The sequence below is a fragment of the Vigna radiata genome, chromosome 6 (genome assembly GCF_000741045.1).
Source record: "Vigna radiata var. radiata cultivar VC1973A chromosome 6, Vradiata_ver6, whole genome shotgun sequence".
In the NCBI taxonomy this organism is placed as follows: domain Eukaryota; kingdom Viridiplantae; phylum Streptophyta; class Magnoliopsida; order Fabales; family Fabaceae; genus Vigna; species Vigna radiata.
In genome coordinates this window covers 26,005,707-26,024,886 of record NC_028356.1, presented here as the reverse complement: position 1 = coordinate 26,024,886, position 19,180 = coordinate 26,005,707, and the positions used below count along the sequence as shown (strand labels likewise).

The 19,180-nt window shown below is 37.3% G+C and overlaps 2 protein-coding genes across 2 annotated transcripts; one reads left to right on the top strand and one right to left on the bottom strand.

Moving 5' to 3' along the window:
* Positions 1-1,433: 1,433 nt before the first annotated feature.
* Positions 1,434-6,284, bottom strand: LOC106763923. Its single transcript, XM_014648102.2, has 4 exons — positions 6,043-6,284; positions 4,984-5,069; positions 2,924-3,068; positions 1,434-2,021 (listed from the first exon to the last, which is right to left on the bottom strand). Exons 3-4 carry the CDS (start codon positions 2,971-2,973, stop codon positions 1,787-1,789), a joined length of 285 nt encoding a protein of 94 aa, XP_014503588.1. The 5' UTR covers positions 2,974-3,068; positions 4,984-5,069; positions 6,043-6,284; the 3' UTR covers positions 1,434-1,786.
* A 2,599-nt stretch (positions 6,285-8,883) lies between these two features.
* Positions 8,884-9,999, top strand: LOC106763624. The gene has a single exon (XM_014647790.1). The coding sequence runs from the start codon at positions 8,884-8,886 to the stop codon at positions 9,997-9,999; it is 1,116 nt and encodes a 371-aa protein (XP_014503276.1).
* The last annotated feature ends 9,181 nt before the right edge of the window (positions 10,000-19,180 follow it).

Genomic DNA, 19,180 nt, shown 5'->3' with positions numbered 1-19,180 from the left:
GATAACAAAAATCGATCGAGTCAGATCCAATTTTTGTATATCGAACATACCAAACCAGGTCCTTATGAAGGTCACCCGGTTAGTGGAGTGACTGATTAGGTATGATGCTAGCATGATTAAACTTACCTGTAGTGATTAGTGAAAATCAACGTAAAAATTGCAATTAAGAGGTTATTGGGTCATAATTAGATCAATGGTAACTAAAATCCCATTACAATTTGTATAAACAAAAGAGTGTATGTAAGATAGTTGTTAACGTTGATTGCTACATTTAATACCTAAGCTCTGATACCCTTTCTGATTTAAACATCATGGTACCTTTTACAATTGCCATTTAGACGATTTGAGATGAACAAATTGAAAATAATACTGAACTGACTAAAAACAATATTGGACTGACACGAGAAAAGGAAGCGAGGATCCAAGTATTCTTAGAGTCATGGTGCTTGACCAGCCCTACAAAATCAATATATATATATATATATATATATATATATATATATATATATATATATATATATATATATATATATATATATATATATATATAAAAGAAGAGAAAATAAAATAAACAAACACTTTTAAGATCAAACCAAATTCATGTTCAAAAGCATATAACTAAACTCCCCAACAAACAAATAGTTATACTGTATAAAAATCAAGAATTTGAAATCTATTATGAAAGAAGTGTGGACTAATAAAAAACGAAAGAACTTTAAATCAAGTAAAGTCTAATCTTATTAATCCAAAGGTTAGCAAGACCTTTATGAAAATTGAGACATTTTAAAGTCTAAAGTTCTACAACTTTGAAGGTACTTTATTCAGTATCTTCTAAAACCCAATGAAGAAATCGAAACAATAAAGTGTGACTTTGTCAAGAGTAGAATCTTTACCTTAAGCATAAGAAACATAATTTGTCTCACCGAATCCCAAAAGTAAGACTATTTGTACAACGATTATCTTCATGAAAAATCTAAGAGATCTCACAGTTCAAAGTTCTACAGTTTTTACATGCATTTTATCTATATTTTTCTAAGAACCCAAAGATTAGGACGAGAAGACTTGACAAATTAAAGTACCATATTTACAATAAGCATAAGTAATATAACTTATCTATACCAAACTGATTAAATCTTTCGTAATTTTAAGGATAAGAACCAAATATCATTTTGATAAGAACTAAAGAATTTCATATTTTCACGAGTTTAAATTATATTGGAGTCTTGCAAAATTTTAAATTGGAGAAATAAATAAATGGAAAGCATAATCGAACATAGCTTCACGTATTCTTTGAAAACATTTTACAGAAAAAAGCATGAGATGCACAAGTGCACAGGCAATCGGGTAGAACTTATCCATACGCATCCTTCAAGACTTGTACCCAAAGGAAAACTAAAAATGTTAGTTTGGCAAATCTTGCATGTGACAATAGCTCATGAGCAAGGTGAAATGGAATTAGATAAAACAAATAAGTTCACTGCTCCAATTATTCGATGTACAACTTCCCCCTCAAAAGTCCCAAAAAGAATCTAATAAGGGCGTTTTTTAATTACCATTATATAAGAAACACATTGTAATCAAACATTCCTGAAATCTTTATGAATTAACACAGAAATCCATCATTTCCACCTTCTTCTTTAAACGCCGCTGGAGGAAAAACCGTAAAAGGATATAAAAAACATCAAGTAGAAGAATATTTGACTAGTGACTACCAGAAAAGTGCATTTAGTTTGTTCAGATCATGCCCAAACAAGTTTGATAATGCTGACAACTTCAAGATAGCGGTTTATGAATCAATTTCTGTTTCACCCGAAGAAGTTTCGGCAGCAGCATTTTGCGCTTCAAGTAGCTTCATTTGGCGCTCTGCGTGTTCCCTTTCGCAAGCAGTGATCCCCATAATAATATCCAACATAGTACCTGTGGTGCCAAAAAATACAAGGGGTGCTAGAGATTTGCGCTTTATGCCAACTGGAATAGCCAACAATGCTCCTGCAACTGAGAACACCCAAGTGCCTAATGCACTGCAAACTTTCCATGTTTAGTAAGAGTTTAACAAAATTCACCTTTGAAAATAGTAAAATGGCATTGTGCACTAGACAAACTTAAACATCAAAGAAACCAAAGATTTCCACACAAGCAAAATATAAATCATTTATAAGGGTATCAATCTTACCAGAATTCACATGTCACAAGAAAACCAAATAATTATAAACGAGGGAAGGGGTTAAGAAGTGGGGACTATGCATCATTGCAATGTGTTAAGAACTTTTTAAGCAATGCTTAAATTGGAACCAAATTATTTTCTCCTTGGTTTGAGTAGATAGATGTCATTTTACACTGGAGTAGTAACCATGATGACCATGGACATCATGATTTCACCTAATACTAAATTCATCAACTAAGATACAATTGTTGTCAAGCGACTAGCAACTTAAGCGTACAGAGATTTACTGACACAAAAAACCCCATCTAATTTAGTGTATATCTTCAACTTCATCCTGAGCATGTCATTACCATGTTAGTTTTTCAAAGATTTTTTATTTCGAATGTTATATCAAAGATTTAAAACATCATCAAATTTGCCCCCAAGAGGACCAAAATGGTGAAACAAAAAGGGAGAACTTGGTGAACTTTCTGTACTTTGTCAAAAGAATTTGGAACAATTTATTTGGAGGATTAAAACGGTGACTCGTGGAGACGAAGTTGTCCCAAAGTTTCATTACGTTTCCTAATTTCTAACTAGTTCTAAATTAAATTTGATTTCCCTATTAATGCGGTGTTAAAAAAGATGGTATCAAGTATCTAACCAATACTAGATTTCTAAGATCCAGTCAAATAGGTGAGATGGGTTATGAATTCAAGTAAACATTAAATGGAGAAACTGCCACACAAAAACCACAGATAAAGAAGAAGGACCACTGACTTAGAAACGGAGCAGTCTTCAAGATGCTTCACATTATCTTCACTTCCCATTTTCGGCAGAAACTTTAAGCAAGGAAGGCAGAAAGGAATAACCCTTTCACTTTGCTTCAATTTCGAATGTTAGTCGTGTCCAAAGAGAGAGGTGTCTGTTAAGAAGGACCAATTAGAAAAAAAAAAATACGGCTTTGCAGACGCAGTCACAAATATATCATAATTACAGTTTAGTTTACATTATTTTTTTCGCAAAAGATATCTATCGTCAATTTAATTGAGTGTTTATTAAATTTGAAAACTTTTAATTGAAATTTTATTAAATTTTATGGTCTAGTATTCAGAAAAGTTACATTTTCTAACATTAAGTCTCTACTCTTTAATTGTTTTGTTAGATGATATGAATATTATCTTATCCTAATGTTTTATTTAGTTGTCGCCACATCTAATAAAATTAAGGGTGGGCAAATGTACTGTACTGCACTTAGCTATAAAAGATTATAGTTAACTATAAAATAGTTCAAGTAAACTGAACTGAACTAAAAAATAGTTAAAAAAAAACTGAACTGAACTATTTTTTAGTTCAGTTAAATTGCAATAGTTTAGTGAACTATTTTTAGAATTATAATTCATATACATGATAACAGTTTACTGGTACCAGTTCACGACCACCCATGCAGTAAAATAGATACATTTACAACTGAAATATCCATTTAGATTAGGCTCAACGTTCAAAATACATAGGATATTCGTACTCCTTCTTTCTACCACGTTACTATTTATATTTAATTAAGATGCAACCATCAACAGGAAGATTGAGTACAAAATGTAACAGTTCCAGCATATTTAGATTGGTCCAGAACAAAATATAACATTTTCAAAACTTCCGAAACTGATACAACAAGGTTTGAACAACTAAAACCAGTGTATCTAATTACTTTTATTACCCACTATAAAACAGTTTTAACCTAATGTGGCTACCTCCAAAAATGAACTTCACTTCAACCCTCTACTTTAACCATTTATACCCCATCATATGACATACCACTTTCAAATTCATTGAGGACTCATACATTCATAGCATTCGTTATCTATCCATATAAAGAAGCATAACAAACCATTACTCATGCAATTAGGTTTAGACTTAATCCAATTATTTAAGAACTGAATGGAAAAGTCTGTATCATTGCACCACGAAATTTCTATCAAACACAATCTTCTATTCATGATTTAGATATTATATACCATCAAACAACATTTCATAAACTATAATTCCATTCAAATATCACAGTTCACGTTCAACATAAATAGATTTAAACTAACATATTTGGACAGAGCATACCAGAAATGAAATGCAAATAGGTTCTTTACACCTTTATACTATAACTATCATACTCCTAATGGTGATATTCATGCATCGTTACACACAACACAATGTATTATGTTATTTATTCAACTTATATCTCTTATATACTTACTACTTACCACCCTCATACAATTTCAGAACCCACCAAAGACAAATATTACTTCAAGCAAAGACAATATTACAGCTTAAATAAAGTTTAAAACAGAGATACAATGTATCACAACTTCATCGCTATTTGATTTTTCAGAATACTATTTGTTCAGCACATAATTACATTGCATTTCAATTCACATAAAAAAATTTCAACGAAGGTTATCTCCCCATGCCATAAAACCATAACTAGGTCCGTCCAAGCAAATTAACATCCATAATTCAACTCATCATATACATATGATAGAATCAGACTTGACCAATGACCAAAAGAAAGCTAATTAAATCATAAACAGATATGGATTAAATCCACTCCTTGAAACTAGATTTGAATGGAGCAGTTTTTTCACCTGTTTAAGGTATAAATATGATTTATCCCCATTTAACTATGGGCAAAGCTTAAGACAAAGTACTTTTGAGCAAGGACAGGAGGTAATGTAATAAATTATTGCTTCAAAAGTTATGAACCTGATTTTCAGTTTAACAAACATGAACGAAATACAAAATGATGTTTAGTAGCTACATCAAAATTACTTGAAATGTATGATCTATACCTGTACCAATGGAATTAATGTTGTCGAAGCAGAAGGTTCTGAGTTGAGAGCTAGTTGCAAGGGCAGGAACTACAAATCAAGTCCCCCTATGTAAATGCACAAAAAGACATTATTGAAGTTACTAGTAAACCAGAGAGTAATCACTGTCAAAACCAAGAAATGATGAGCAATAAGCTCTGAAACCAATTTGAAAAAAAAAGTGGTACCAGAATATAACAAAAATAAAGAAAAGAAAGAATAAAAGAACAGAGAAGACAAGAGACTATTTATGTTACTCACTAAATAATGAAACAATTATAGCAAACAACATACCCAGAATTTTGAGGAACCTGTTCCTCTCAACCAATGCACAAAAATCCCATACTATATTCCCTTATCCTTTATATATACCCTCATTACAGTTTGTCCTCATAAAAAACTGACTTTAACTAACAAGCTGACTTACTAAGTGTCATTTAGTTAGTTACATAAGATATCCATAATTGTTTCTCTTAATTCTCCTCTCAAACTCTTAGAATTTGATTAACTCGCTCCCCCCTCTTCATAATACTTTTGTAAGCTAATATTGATTCAGGCTCCACGACTTCCACATTTTCATCTTCTATCTCTGTTGGTAGTTAATATACTATTTTATTGTCAGCCACTGCCTTCTCAAGAAAGAAAACATGGAACCCAGGATGTATCCTTGAAGAGGGTGGTAATTTCAAACAATCTTGCATCATCATCTATACCCATCATAGACCTGGTGGATCCCAATGCCAAGAAACTCATAGCCCTTGCATGTGAGAACTGGGTGCCTTCCATTTGAAGAATCATGGCATACCCTTAAATGTTTCTCAAGGGGCCGAACAACAAAACTCTATAGGTTAATCTACCCTTATCCAAAAAAAGCAAATAAAATCAAATCTTCCTAAACAATTAAAGCTCCCACAAAATCCAAAAGAAAATCAACTGATACCCACTGGGACCATTCCAGATGAAGACACCTGAAGTCCCTCAAGTGCATCGCTTTCCAATTTTATTTATCTCTTTTAAAAGGGAAAGGGAAAACATTTGTACCTTTGGGTTGCAGATTGATATCCTTTGCTTCTCTTTCCAGAAAAGGGAGAAATGTTCTCAGCACCCTCAATGGTTCGGCGACGGCTGAGTGCGGTAAAACCTTCGACGGCGGCGAGTCGCGGCGAGCCTTCGACCTGCAGCGAGCCTTCAAGAGTAACGAGTCTTTGATGAGAAAGGAATGTAGGAGAAAATTGTGATAGCGAGAAAGCAAAGGATAGGAAACCTAAGTCACAGTTAACTGTACTGAAATTATTTCAGTATATTTAATCAGAACTATTAAAAAGTATAATTAGTTTTCAGTAAAAATAATTTAAGTATAAAATAATACAGATTAATTATAATTTAGAGTTTTTAAATTAATTGTACCCGGCCTTAAATAAAATTACATGTGATATAATAAAATTATATGTGACATTACTAAATAAGATCACAATCACATCACTTATTTAATAACTATATTCACTTAAAGAAAAATTAAATAAAAGATAATCTATCCAAAAAATATAATTATTTTAGTATATCAATAGATAATAAAAATAAGAGAAACTCAATAACCAAATTTACCTAAAGCTTAATTAAGATTTTATTATTTAATGTTGAATCTAACCATTTTAATATGTAATAAAAGTGAAAATTGATAGAAAATTAATAGAAAATAATATTTTTATTTCATTTGTTTTATTGGTTATATTGTTATGATGATTAATCTACTTGTTGATTTATAATATTATATCATAGTATTTTATTATAATAAAAAAATACATATGTATATGTTTCCACTATTTTTCATAGTAGTAATATGAAATGTAATTTATAAAAACTATTTGTATAATTGCTTAAATGGTCATATAGTGATATTTATTAGAAAAAATTTTATCATTTAAAAATTTAAAAATAATATCACATTCCAACTAGATTGGTATCTCATAATTCAATAATCTTATGCTTTCTAAAGATATTTATTAAAAGAAAAAAAAAATTGTAATGAAAAGAATGGGAGATCAATTCGAAGTTCTCAATCAAGAAAATTTATGTTTATGTAATCCAAATCTATTCCTAAAAAAATCTTGTGTAGTACAAGGCTAACTACGAAACCAATGGAAATGTAACTTCATCTCACTTCCAAGTTGGCTAAACTATTCGCACATTCATTTCATTATCTAAATGTGGAAAGCTTTAAAATTTAAATACTTATTTGTGAGCATGCAGTAATTACATCTACTAAACCAAAGAATAAAGGGTTCTTAAAAAAGAACCACTTACATGAAATCACTTTCCAACTACAAAGAGTTTCATGTTCTAACCACAGTCAGCTCAATAGAAAGCATAACACTAAGAATCTCAGTCTTCGAAGTTGTATTCCTAATCAGGTTCTTAAAAAATTTCCAAGTTAGTAAGATATTTTAGAGAATTATGCTTTTAGTAATGTAGGAAGGAGGGAGCTAGGATCGATCGGGGACAACACCAAGATGATCGAGAGAGTTCCTATACTGATAGGGAAAGAGATATATAGTAAGGAAAGAGTTGAGTTGATCGGGCACAACACTAGGACGACCGGGAGAGGTCCTATACCGGTAGGGAAACAGAGTAAGTTTAGTGGTAACTGAGAGTAGTTATTGGAATAAGAGTGCGAATATTGCGGATAGTGGAGATAAGGTGCGGATGTTGCGGCGCAAGAATCTAGGGGTTAGAAGCAGTCATAACCATAAAGCAGTTAATTTGACGGAAGAAGTGGAGGGGAAGTTGGACTTAGTCTAACATGGCTCCTATTTTGATGGAACCATTTGTCTATAAATAGGAGAGCATAACTCAGGTATGTGGTTACACACACTTTTGAGTATAATTGCTTGGGGTGACCTTGCTGACTTGAGCGTTGGAGTGCTAACTTGCAGGTAACCTCCGTTCGGTATCAAGGTTATTATCAAGCAAACTGTGAAGTGAAGAGCGGATTCAAGGTGATCAATTTGTTTCTCGTTCCCAACCGAAACATTTTGGCGCCCACCGTGGGGCGAGATTGCTACAAACCTTTATACGATCACAATGGCAGGAGACCTTTCACTACAATTACTTCAAGAAATGCAACGTGAGATGCAAGAAATGAGGGCTGAAATAGCTCCAATGCGGGCTGAACGAGAGAACGTTCAGAACAGATTAGCCACTCATTCTGTGCATTTGGAAACAGTGAATATTGAAAGTGAAGAGAGTGGTCACCGGGCCACTGTAGGAGATGAAGTAAGGAGAAATAACAACATTCAAGTCAACATCAATGGAGGAGGAATAAATAGACAAGGTGAACGTGGATGAGGATGTGGTAGAGGAGCAAATATGCGAGACAGAGGGGAACAGGATGGAAATGAGAACGAATAGAATAGACATAGAGGCGAGGAGAACGGTCCGAATGCAGGTCAGAGGAACGGTGTTGTTGTAGGAGAAGGCGAAAATAGTGGAGCTAATTTCCACAATCGTAATGACGGTCACCGAAATGCGTCTGACGGACGGGACCCGACTGTAGCCGATCGGGATCTTGATAGGCCCGACCAAGCAGAAGGGCTCCACCCTTTCACTGCACATGTAATGCGAGCAACTATGCCAGGAAATAAAGTATTGCCTGTAATGGAAAGATATGGAGGCTCAACGGACCCCGTCAAGCACCTTCGATCTTTCATCGATGCTATGGCAGTATATTCTTCAAATGAAATGGTGTGGTGTAGAGTTTTCTCTTTGACGTTAAAAGGAGAAGCTCTAGATTGGTTTCATTCACTCTTACCCCGAACGATCGACAGTTTTGCTACCCTCAGATGATTATTCAGTCAACAGTATATCTCGAGTAAGACACCTGGGATGACTTATACGGCCTTGATGAGGATGAGGCAAGGAAGAGAAGAATCGCTTAAAGGATTCATGGAGAGGTTTAACCGAACGACGCGACAAGTACGCAATATCGATCAAAGGTTGATAGTCAACGCCCTAACTTCTACTTTGAGGCCCGGACCATTCGTGGATTACCTATACGCCGAAGAGCCGCAAACTATGGCTGAATTACAGCATAAGCTGACGAGTTTTATTCGAATAGAAGAAGGAAGAGCGTACCACAAAGGGCAAGAAGTTGAACCGAGAGGACAGGTAAAAAGGGAGAATGTGAATCGGAGAGTACATAGAATGGAAGAGGGACCAAACGGGCAGCGAAGAATGGATCAATCCCGAATCCTGCAGCATACTCACCACACACCTCTCAACGCCCCTCAAGTCAGGGTGATGGAAGAAGCTTTGAGAGCTGATTTGTTGAAGGTAGTTTGGGCCCCTACACCTTTGGGAGCGGATGAGAATAAATACTGTAGATACCATCAGAATAGAGGGCACACTACTGAAGATTGTACCACTTTGAAAGATAAATTAGAAAATCTAATTCAAGCTGGACATTTGCAAAAATTTGTACAGTGCTATCAAACGCGAGCACCGAACGTGACGAATTACAAAAGAGATAGGAGGAGTAGACAGGATCGGAGTAGAAGTAGAAGTCGAAGCAGAGAAAGGGTGACTAGGGGAGTTATAAACACCATTTCTGGTGGGTTCGCAGGAGGAGGCCCATCGGTATCTGCTCGCAAAAGACATTTAAGAGGTTTGCATCATGTGAACCAAGCAGGAGTAGATCGGAAATCAATGCCTGTGATTTCCTTCTCAGATGAAGATTTTCATGCTCCAGATCCCGATCAGGATGACCCGATGGTGATAGTAGCCATGATTGCACGATACCAGGTGGGGAAAGTTTTAATTGACCAAGGAAGCTCGGCCAATATTCTATACTGGAAAACCTTTCAACAGATGGATATACCAGAAGGAGTCGTTCGACCCTTTCATGAACAGATTGTAGGCTTTGCAGGGGAGCGGGTAGACACTAGAGGTTATGTTGAGCTTAAAGTAAGCTTGGGATTAGAGAAAGATGCTAAAGAGCTTTAAGTTCGTTTCCTGTTGGTGGAGGCGGATACCTCATATAACGCACTTTTGGGTCGACCTTGTTTGAATGCCTTTGGCGCAATTGTTTCAACTCCACATCTAGTATTAAAATACCCCACCGATAGGGGTAAGGTTTGCACCGTCCGGGCTAATAAGAAAATGGCGAGAGAATGTTATGCAGCCAGATTGAGAGTCAAACATTGGTCGCACACAAAACCGGAAGAACGATCGGTAGTAGCAGTGGCTGATTTGGATCCGAGGATGAATAACGAAGACCGAATGGAACCCATGGGTGAAACCCAACCGTTCGGGTTAGGAGATGAGCCGGATAAACACACGTTAATCGGGAAGAATTTAAGCAAAGATCATGTTAGAGATATCGGCCATGTGTTGTTCGAAAATAGAGATTTGTTTGCGTGGGTACCATTTGACATGCTGGGAATACACCCAAATGTCATTTCTCATAACCTGTCAGTATTTCATGATGCCCGGCCGGTAGCGCAAAAGAAAAGGAGGTTGGGGCAAGAAAAGAGACAGGCAGTGGATGAGGAGGTGCAGAAGTTGCTGGACGCAGGTTTTATACGAGAAGTGAAGTACACAACCTGGTTGGCTAATGTGGTTCTGGTCAAGAAGTCTAATGGCAAATGGAGAATGTGCACCGACTTTACTGACTGGAATAAAGCATGCCCGAAGGACACATACCCTCTTCCTAGTATTGATGGTTTGGTGGATAGAGTGTCTGGTTATGAAGTGTTAAGTTTCTTAGATGCTTATTCAGGGTATAATCAAATACCGATGTTTTCTCCAGATAAAGAGAAGACTGCCTTCATAACCGAACGGGCTATATATTGCTACAATGTAATGTCATTCGGCCTCAAAAATGCTGGAGCTACTTACCAGAGACTCATGGACAAAGTATTTGAAAATCAAATAGGGAGATGTATGGAGGTGTATGTGGACGATATGATCATACGTAGCCGTTCGGTGGAAGATCATGTTAAGGATTTGGAGGAGGTGCTTGGACAGGTTAGAAAATACGGGATGAGATTAAATCCTGCAAAATGTACGTTCGGTGTAAATGCAGGGAGATTCTTAGGGTTTATGTTAACGGTCAGAGGAATAGAAGCTAATCCTGATAAATGCAAAGTCATTCTGGAGATGCGAAGTCCACAAAATCTGAAAGAAATTCAACGGTTGGTCGGTCGGCTGACGTCCTTGTCGCGATTCATCCCGAAGTTGGTAGAGAAGGTTAAGCGTATCTTAAAGCTTATGAAGAAGAGCGTGTCAGAAGGGTGGAACGAGGAGTGCGAGGAAGCGTTCCAGGGAGTTAAGAGAATTCTGACCGTCTCCCCCGTTATGGGGAGACCAGATCCCGATCATGCATTACAAATATTCTTAGCTGTGACTGACACAGCAATTAGCGCAGCTTTAATCCAAGAACATCCTCAGTTTAAATTGATCTACTTTGTTAGTCGAAGTTTAAAGGAAACGAAAGTTCGGTATCAGAAGCTAGAAAAAATAGCTTTGTCTTTGTTATACGCTGCTCGTCGCCTTCGACCTTATTTTCAAGGACATCAAGTGATAGTTCGAACTGACTACCCAATAGCTAAAATCCTGCGTAAACCTGATCTAGCAGGAAGAATGATAGGATGGTCGGTTGAATTGTCCGAGTTCGGGTTACAGTATGAACCTAGAGGTTCGGTAAAGGGTCAACACTTAGCTGAATTTGTAGTAGAAATGCCATACACAGTAACCGAGCATGGTTGGAAATTATATGTGGATGGGTCAGCATGCAAAGATGGTGGGGGAGCAGGAATTGTTTTGGAAGGGCCGAACGGCATAGTTATTGAACAATCTATTGTCTTCAAATTCAAAGCGAGCAATAATCAAGCTGAATATGAGGCACTAATTGCTGGGATGGAACTCACTTGGGACATTGGAGTAGATAGTGTAGAATGCCGTACGGATTCTCAGGTAGTTGAGGGGCATATGAATGGCGGTTATCAAGTTAAAGAGATTATTTGTTGCGATACTTCCATAGAGCAAAACAATTAGAAGCACACTTCGCCAAATTTATAATAACCCATGTACCACGGGAACAGAACACTCGAGCCGATCGTTTGTCCAAGTTAGCCAATGGAAAAGAGAAGGGAGTTTTGAATTCGGTGATTTGGCAAGTGTTACCCGAACCAAGTATAGGGTGTTATAACATATGTACTTCCAGTAATTCCAATAATCAGAGTTGTTGGAAGGATGAAATCGTTCGGCTAATACGGAAGCAGGATGAAGGAAAGAATCTGCAGGCTGAAAAAACCAAGAAAATATCTAGATATTGCTTGATCGGGGATGATTTGTATCGAAGAGGATACGTTACGCCTATTATGAAGTGTTTATCGGTAGAGGAAACAGACTATATCCTACGAGAATTACACTATGGCGTGTGTGGCAGACATACGGGGGGTAGGGCATTAAAAGCTCGTGTTCTAAGAGCAGGATTCTTCTCGCTTACGTTGGAGCAAGATTGCTTACCTTTTTCACAGAAATGTGTATCGTGCCAAAAACATGGCAATGTTTTCCATGCTCCGGCAACAGAGTTACATAGTATAGTTGCCCCTTGGCCATTTGCTCAGTGGGGTATGGATATAGTTGGTCCATTCCCGATTGGTCGATCTCAAAAGAAATTTCTTCTGGTTGCTGTAGATTACTTCACCAAATGGGTTGAGGCTGAACCACTGGCGAAAATTTCTACTACTCAGGTCAAACGATTTATATGGCGCCTCATATACAGATTCGGTTTACCAAGAACCATAATAACAGATAATGGACGGCAATTTATCGACAAGAGGTTACAAAGCTTTTATAAGGAATTAGGCATCCATAGCATCACAAGTTCGGTTAAACACCCTCAGACGAACGGTCAAGCAAAAGCTACCAATAAAATTATAGTCAATGAACTCAAGAAGCGCTTAGGTGAGGCTAAAGGAGGATGGGTGGATGAAATTGATCAGGTCTTATGGGGATATCGCTGTTCCCCGCACGGTTCAATAGGAGAATCCCCGTTCAATCTAACTTATGGAACAGATGCCATGCTACCCGTAGAAGTTGGTGAACCGACCGTACGACGATAATTGTCAAATATGACAATCAACGACGAGCAACTTCGAAGTAACTTAGATGTGTTAGAAGAACGGAGGCATATAGCGACTATCCGAAATGAAGCATACAAGAGGTTAGTAGCCCGAAGATACAATACGAAAGTACGACCCAGACGATTTATGGAAGGAGATTTGGTTTGGCGTAAAACATCAGAGGCAAGGAAAAACTCGACCGAAGGAAAGTTGGCAGCAAATTGGGACGGGCCGTTCAGGATTAAAGAAGACTTGAATAATGGAGCATATCGTTTGGAGCACTTGACCGACGATATCATACCGAACACTTGGAATGCATCTCATTTGAAGTTTTACTTTAGTTGATTGAACTTTTTCTTTTTTAGAGAATATTTTCTCTTTGTAAGGATCAGGGACATTTAGGGGGAATAAGGTGAGGTGATATATTATCACCCGTTCATGCTATTCGAAGTGACTTATTAATAAATTCACAAGTTACAATGGTGATTTCTTTGAAGTGATTTTTGAGTAAATTGTTGACTTTGTTATATCTCTAATCTTATTGGTGAATAAGGTGATGTAAATTTTTACAGGGGAATAAGGAGGTTAAGGTATTTAACTCGATCGGGAGCGGTAATACTTTCCATTTTTTGGGGAATAAGGAAGATCGTTCTAATGTTTCTTATACAAATCGGGAGAAACAGTTGTTAAGTACTTTCTATTCCTTATTTGACGCATAAGGAGGATAGATAAATTAGAACTCATTTAGTTTCATGGGGAATAAGGCGGTTATCATCTTAATCGACGTAAACAATGAAACATTACTAATACAACGTCGACATAGTTCATACAAAACATAACATAAGTAATCCATATAGCTATAATTGTTCAAAATGATACTAACAACAGTATATAGCTAACAATAATTGAGACTATTCTTCAATTCTCTATAGCAGGATCGGTAGACTTGCGCGCAGGATCGGTGGAGGAAGGTGCCCGATCATCAGCCACCTCGAGATTTTCCTTTCCTGTTAGAGGAACGGCTTCCATATTCTCAGCATTAGAAGTGAGTTGGCTGCCAAGGTCCACCAGCTTACCATCAACAACTATCTTCATGATATCAAAGCTTGGACCGGTTAAGGGTGTGTTGAAGAAATAATGAGATTGGGCAATCCCCTGCTCAAACCCTAATTCCCTCTTCAAGCATACTTTATCTCCTAATCGGGCGTTTTCAGCAAGCAGATTGTCCCGCTCGGTAACCAAGTCATCGCGCTCCTTCGTCAAAGTTTTGTTTTTGGCGTTAAGTTGTTCAAGGTTTTGTTTCAAGGTTTCAACAGAAGTTTTAAGGGTGACAACCTCTTTCTGTGATTCACTCAGTTGACTGGTTGCTTTCACCCGATCATCTTCGGTTGCCTTTGCCAGTTCTTCAATACGTGAAGTCAGCAAAATGTTCTTTTTCTTCAATTCCTCTAAGTCCTTTACGGCTATCTCCAGCTCATTCACCAATAGTGGTTTGGTGGTCCCAGCGGAGTAATTCAAGCAAATACTGGCCCGAGCTATCAATTCATACGCCATATTAAGTGATTCGCTTGGCGTCATTACCTTGAACGGTTTCCTCTCGTCAAGTGTGAGGTTAAATTGCAATCGATCTGACACATGCACGTTTGGATCCAGTGGATTGGTCATTAACGGCGTGCTCATTTTCTGTTTCTTAAGGGGAGAAGGCGTTTTTTCCGCTTTCCTCTTCGGTTTGGACTTGGTAGAATTAGATTTGGTAACCTTTGTCTCAACAACAGCTTCTAAGGTATCAGAAATCTTTAAAGCTGGATTGACCGTTGGAGCGACTTTCGCTGGTGAGGAAGGGGAGAAGGAACTTTCAGCAACCTTTTTCAGTTTCTTCTAAGCCATCAATCGAGCAAATGCAGCGTGTTGTTCCATTCCTTCAAATAGTTATGAAAACAAAGAATGAATTTAGACAGGTTAATAATGATTGATTATGGGAAAAAGATTGGAAGTCAAACATACCTAATACTCTATCTTGCAAGGCATCGGTGCCAAGGAGTTTTATCAGCATGCGGGATGAAGTCTTACGGGGTAACTGGTCGATCTTGTTAATAATTTTCAGTTCGTCCTCGGTCATCTCTATCGTAGGCCATGACTCCACCCGGTTGGGCTCTTCGGTCCAATACAGAGGAAATTTTGGTTGACCATCGTTCAAAAAATATTTTGGCCGACCAGGTTCTCGAATAACTATCTTACAATAGTTGGCTTTGAAATCCTTATATGATGAATTAAAGGAAGTGAATAACTGTTTATCTTTGACTGGGATAAGGGATACCCACGACCTACTGGGGTTCGGGAAAGTGCGAAAGAAGTAAAGAAATGACGCAGGAGTGGGATCAAATTGCAGGCCAGTGCATAGCACTTGGAAGGCTTGCATACAAGCCCACCCGTTCGGGTGAAGTTGGGCAGGACATATGTTTAACCTTTTTAAAATGCCCATTTGAAACTTAGTAAAAGGAAGTCTTACACCTAGATCTTTGAACAAGGTAACATACACATAGAAGAAATCTAAACCATATCCCTCCCGACCATGACAGGCCCTTTCATTCGAACGGCATACTACCAATGTATAATCATCAACTTCTCTAAGGTAAGCTAAAATATACACTTTTTCAAGCAAATGTCTTAGGGTCGTTCTACGAATGTAATAGGGAAGGTAATTTTGTACCTCATGGGGAGCCCACTCATACCCTTCTACTTTGGGAGGCGCTACGATGGACGTCCATGTTCGGGAGTCATCGATATTAAATTCTACATAAAAGTGACCAGACGAACTACTGGAGTCACTGGAACTACTGGTCGATGACTTCGATGACGAAGAAACCCTACGATCAGTACACCCCTGACGTTCATCACCAGATTTCTCAGTTGATGGGGGAGGAAGTAGACATTACCTTGGTTACTAAATTGATTGGCAGCGACAGTAAGTCGATCAGGATTAACCTATGGAGGAGTTGTAAAAAGTAGAAATAACAGTGGTCCCTTCCCCCTTTTTATAGCCGTAATAAACGGTTTCATGATTGAATCCAGACCGTCTATCCCCTTTAGATCTAACGGTGGCGATTTCGTGACTGTTCATGTCTCTTCTGACAACTCCACCAATTAATCTGAACCCTTCGTAATTCTCCATTGTAGGGCTGCAAAAAGTTATCTTTTGATTGACTTATTATAACGGTTATGTTCATAATAAAAACCCTACGCTATTGTCATAGCTTGGGGCTTGGGGGGCTTATGTAGTAAGGAGGGAGCTAGGATCGATCGGGGACAACACCAGGATGATCGGGAGAGTCCCTATACTGATAGGGAAAAAGATATATAGTAAGGAAAGAGTTGAGTTGATCGGGCACAACACCAGGACGACCGGGAGAGGTCCTATACCGGTAGGGAAACAGAGTAAGTTTAGTGGTAACTGAGAGTAGTTATTGGAGATAAGAGTGCGAATATTGCAGATAGTGGAGATAAGGTGCGGATGTTGCGGCGCAAGAATCTAGGAGTTAGAAGCAGTCATAACCATAAAGCAGTTAATTTGACGGAAGAAGTGGAGGGGAAGTTGGACTTAGTCTAACATGGCTCCTATTTTGATGGAACCATTTGTCTATAAATAGGAGAGCATAACTCAGGTATGTGGTTACACACACTTTTGAATATAATTGCTTGGGGTGACCTTGCTGACTTGAGCGTTGGAGTGCTAACTTGCAGGTAACCTCCGTTCGGTATCAAAGTTATTATCAAGCAAACTGTGAAGTGAAGAGCGGATTCAAGGTGATCAATTGCTGTCTCGTTCCCAACCGAAACAAGTAATTTGAAGGATTAGATGGTTTGGACTGATATGTCTAACGGTATTTTAAGTCAAAAGGCTGCTAAAAATTGCATACATACATATGAGAATTGATTTTAAACCAAATTGCAGTTAAAAACTAATTATATGCATCAGGTTTTAAACCAAATGCAAAGTGTTTGTTATGAAGACTCTCAATGAGTGAAAACGGAGCAATGAGCGGAAACATAAATTGAACATGCAAACAAGTGTAAAACATTACTAATTGAACAATTAAACCAAGAATTAACAAAAAGAACAAGTGTAGACCAAACTTTCTAAAATTCAAAAAATCACTTAACTAGAAAACCTAACTCAACTTAAGAACAGGAGACTAAGAACTAAACCTTTAATTGAGTTCAAAGACATGAATTTAATACGGAAACAAACATGAAACAGTAATCAAAGCTTGAATTAAGCATCAGAAATCAAAATTTACTATTCAAACCAAACAAAAGCTGGTGCTGCTAAAACTAACGAGAATTAACTACCTAAGTGCAAAATCCGGAATCTAGACATGCTCCGGACCTGACCTATATTTTCTAATGGTGGGAATAACTCACTATTATATACATGTTAATTTTTTGTTCTGCTTTAACGTGTCAAGACATTGACATGGTAATATAGTTTTTCATAATATTTTAACATAATTTATGTGCTGTATGTGAAATGTTATAATATTTTTTTTTTACGAAGTAAAATTAAAAGGTGTGTGGTTGTCAATGGCACACGCTATGATTATGCTTCTATGCCAATATTCAATCCTTACTCCGATCTTAGCATATTATTTATCACATCCCATAAATTCTTCACCTTAGTGTGAGACATATGTCACACCCTTCCAAGCTTCCCATAACAGTGGAAGACAAAATCTGTACGTGCATTTAATTTCCCAACCATTGGAAACCGTGCGGCAGCAGAGGAGGTGAGATGTGCAGGAAGTGGAATCCAAGTAGCAGCTCATGGAGTGCAGCAATTCAGAAAGTGGAACCATGTGGCAGCATGAGACTCGACCGTTTGGTTTTTGAAAGTGGTATAAAAGCTGGAATTCTAAATCTGGCATCATTTTCCCTGCATGCGATCTTCTTCTCCAAAACTTCAGAACTTCATTTTTTCTCCTCCTTCTCTCTAAAACCCTCCACCTTCTCTCTAAGATTCCAACCACTTCCTTCCTTCCGATCATCAACCTTCTTTTAGAATAAATACTCCCAGTGCCAACAACTTTCAATTGCACCAATCAGATTTTCATTTGAACCAGTAAGCAATTTTGTCCTTTTAGAATTCCTTGCATGCAAGAACCGTTTCATACTTGCATGTGTTTATTAATCCATTCTCTGAATCCATTTTGTGTATTTGATGCAATGATGGATGTCTTTCACCGATCAGACCTTGAATTGGAGCCATAGAAGTAGTTGTTGTAAAGAACTTAGAAGCTTAGCTGGATTTAGATGTAAGGGAAGCTTATAAATTTAATTACGATTATTTTGTATGCATGATTTTGTGAGTTATGCTTGCTGAATGTATGATCTTGTTGTTGAGAAATGCATGTTTGATTTTGGTATGAAATATTTTGTAAGGTTATATAACTTAGTGAAAATATGAATCTATAATCGAAGGGTCATTAGGACCGTTCGGTTTCCTCTTAAAACAATTGATCTGGTACCTTTGTGTTGAAACTTAAATATCTTGCTTGGTTATCCGTTTGGAATTAACCATTAAAGGATGTTCGGTCTTATACAGAACGTCCGATCTCTAAGTGCTTGGTCATAGACTGAGTATTCAGTCTCATTAACTATTTAGAACGTTCAATCATACACTGAGCGTTCAGTCTATATTGATAACGTTCATTTAAAAAGTGCTAGGTCTTATACCAGTACTTGAATTCTAAGAACGTCCGAGCATAAACTATACGTTCGGTCATACAAGTGTTTAGTATTAGATTGACACTCTATTTCTGAAGCATTCGGCTTCATATTATTGCTATTAATTATTTTAAGAACGTTCGGTCATAAACCAAGCGTTCAGATTTACAAATATGATATTATGTTTGAGCATTTGGTCATTGACTAAGTACTCGGTTTGATATTAATTATCCTTCTTGGAAAAACGTTCGGTTTATAATATTATTTATTTGAAAAGTGTACGGTCTTACACTAACACTTGATTCCTCACATAGTGTTCGGTTTTGTACTGACAC

Coding starts and splice junctions, on each gene's coding strand:
- LOC106763923 (XM_014648102.2), bottom strand. CDS start 2,973: ATGGGAAGTGAAGATAATGTGAAGCATCTTGAAGACTGCTCCGTTTCT. Junction 2,022..2,923: donor GAAGACTGCTCCGTTTCTAA/GTCAGTGGTCCT, acceptor GAAAGTTTGCAG/TGCATTAGGCACTTGGGTGT.
- LOC106763624 (XM_014647790.1), top strand. CDS start 8,884: ATGACTTATACGGCCTTGATGAGGATGAGGCAAGGAAGAGAAGAATCG.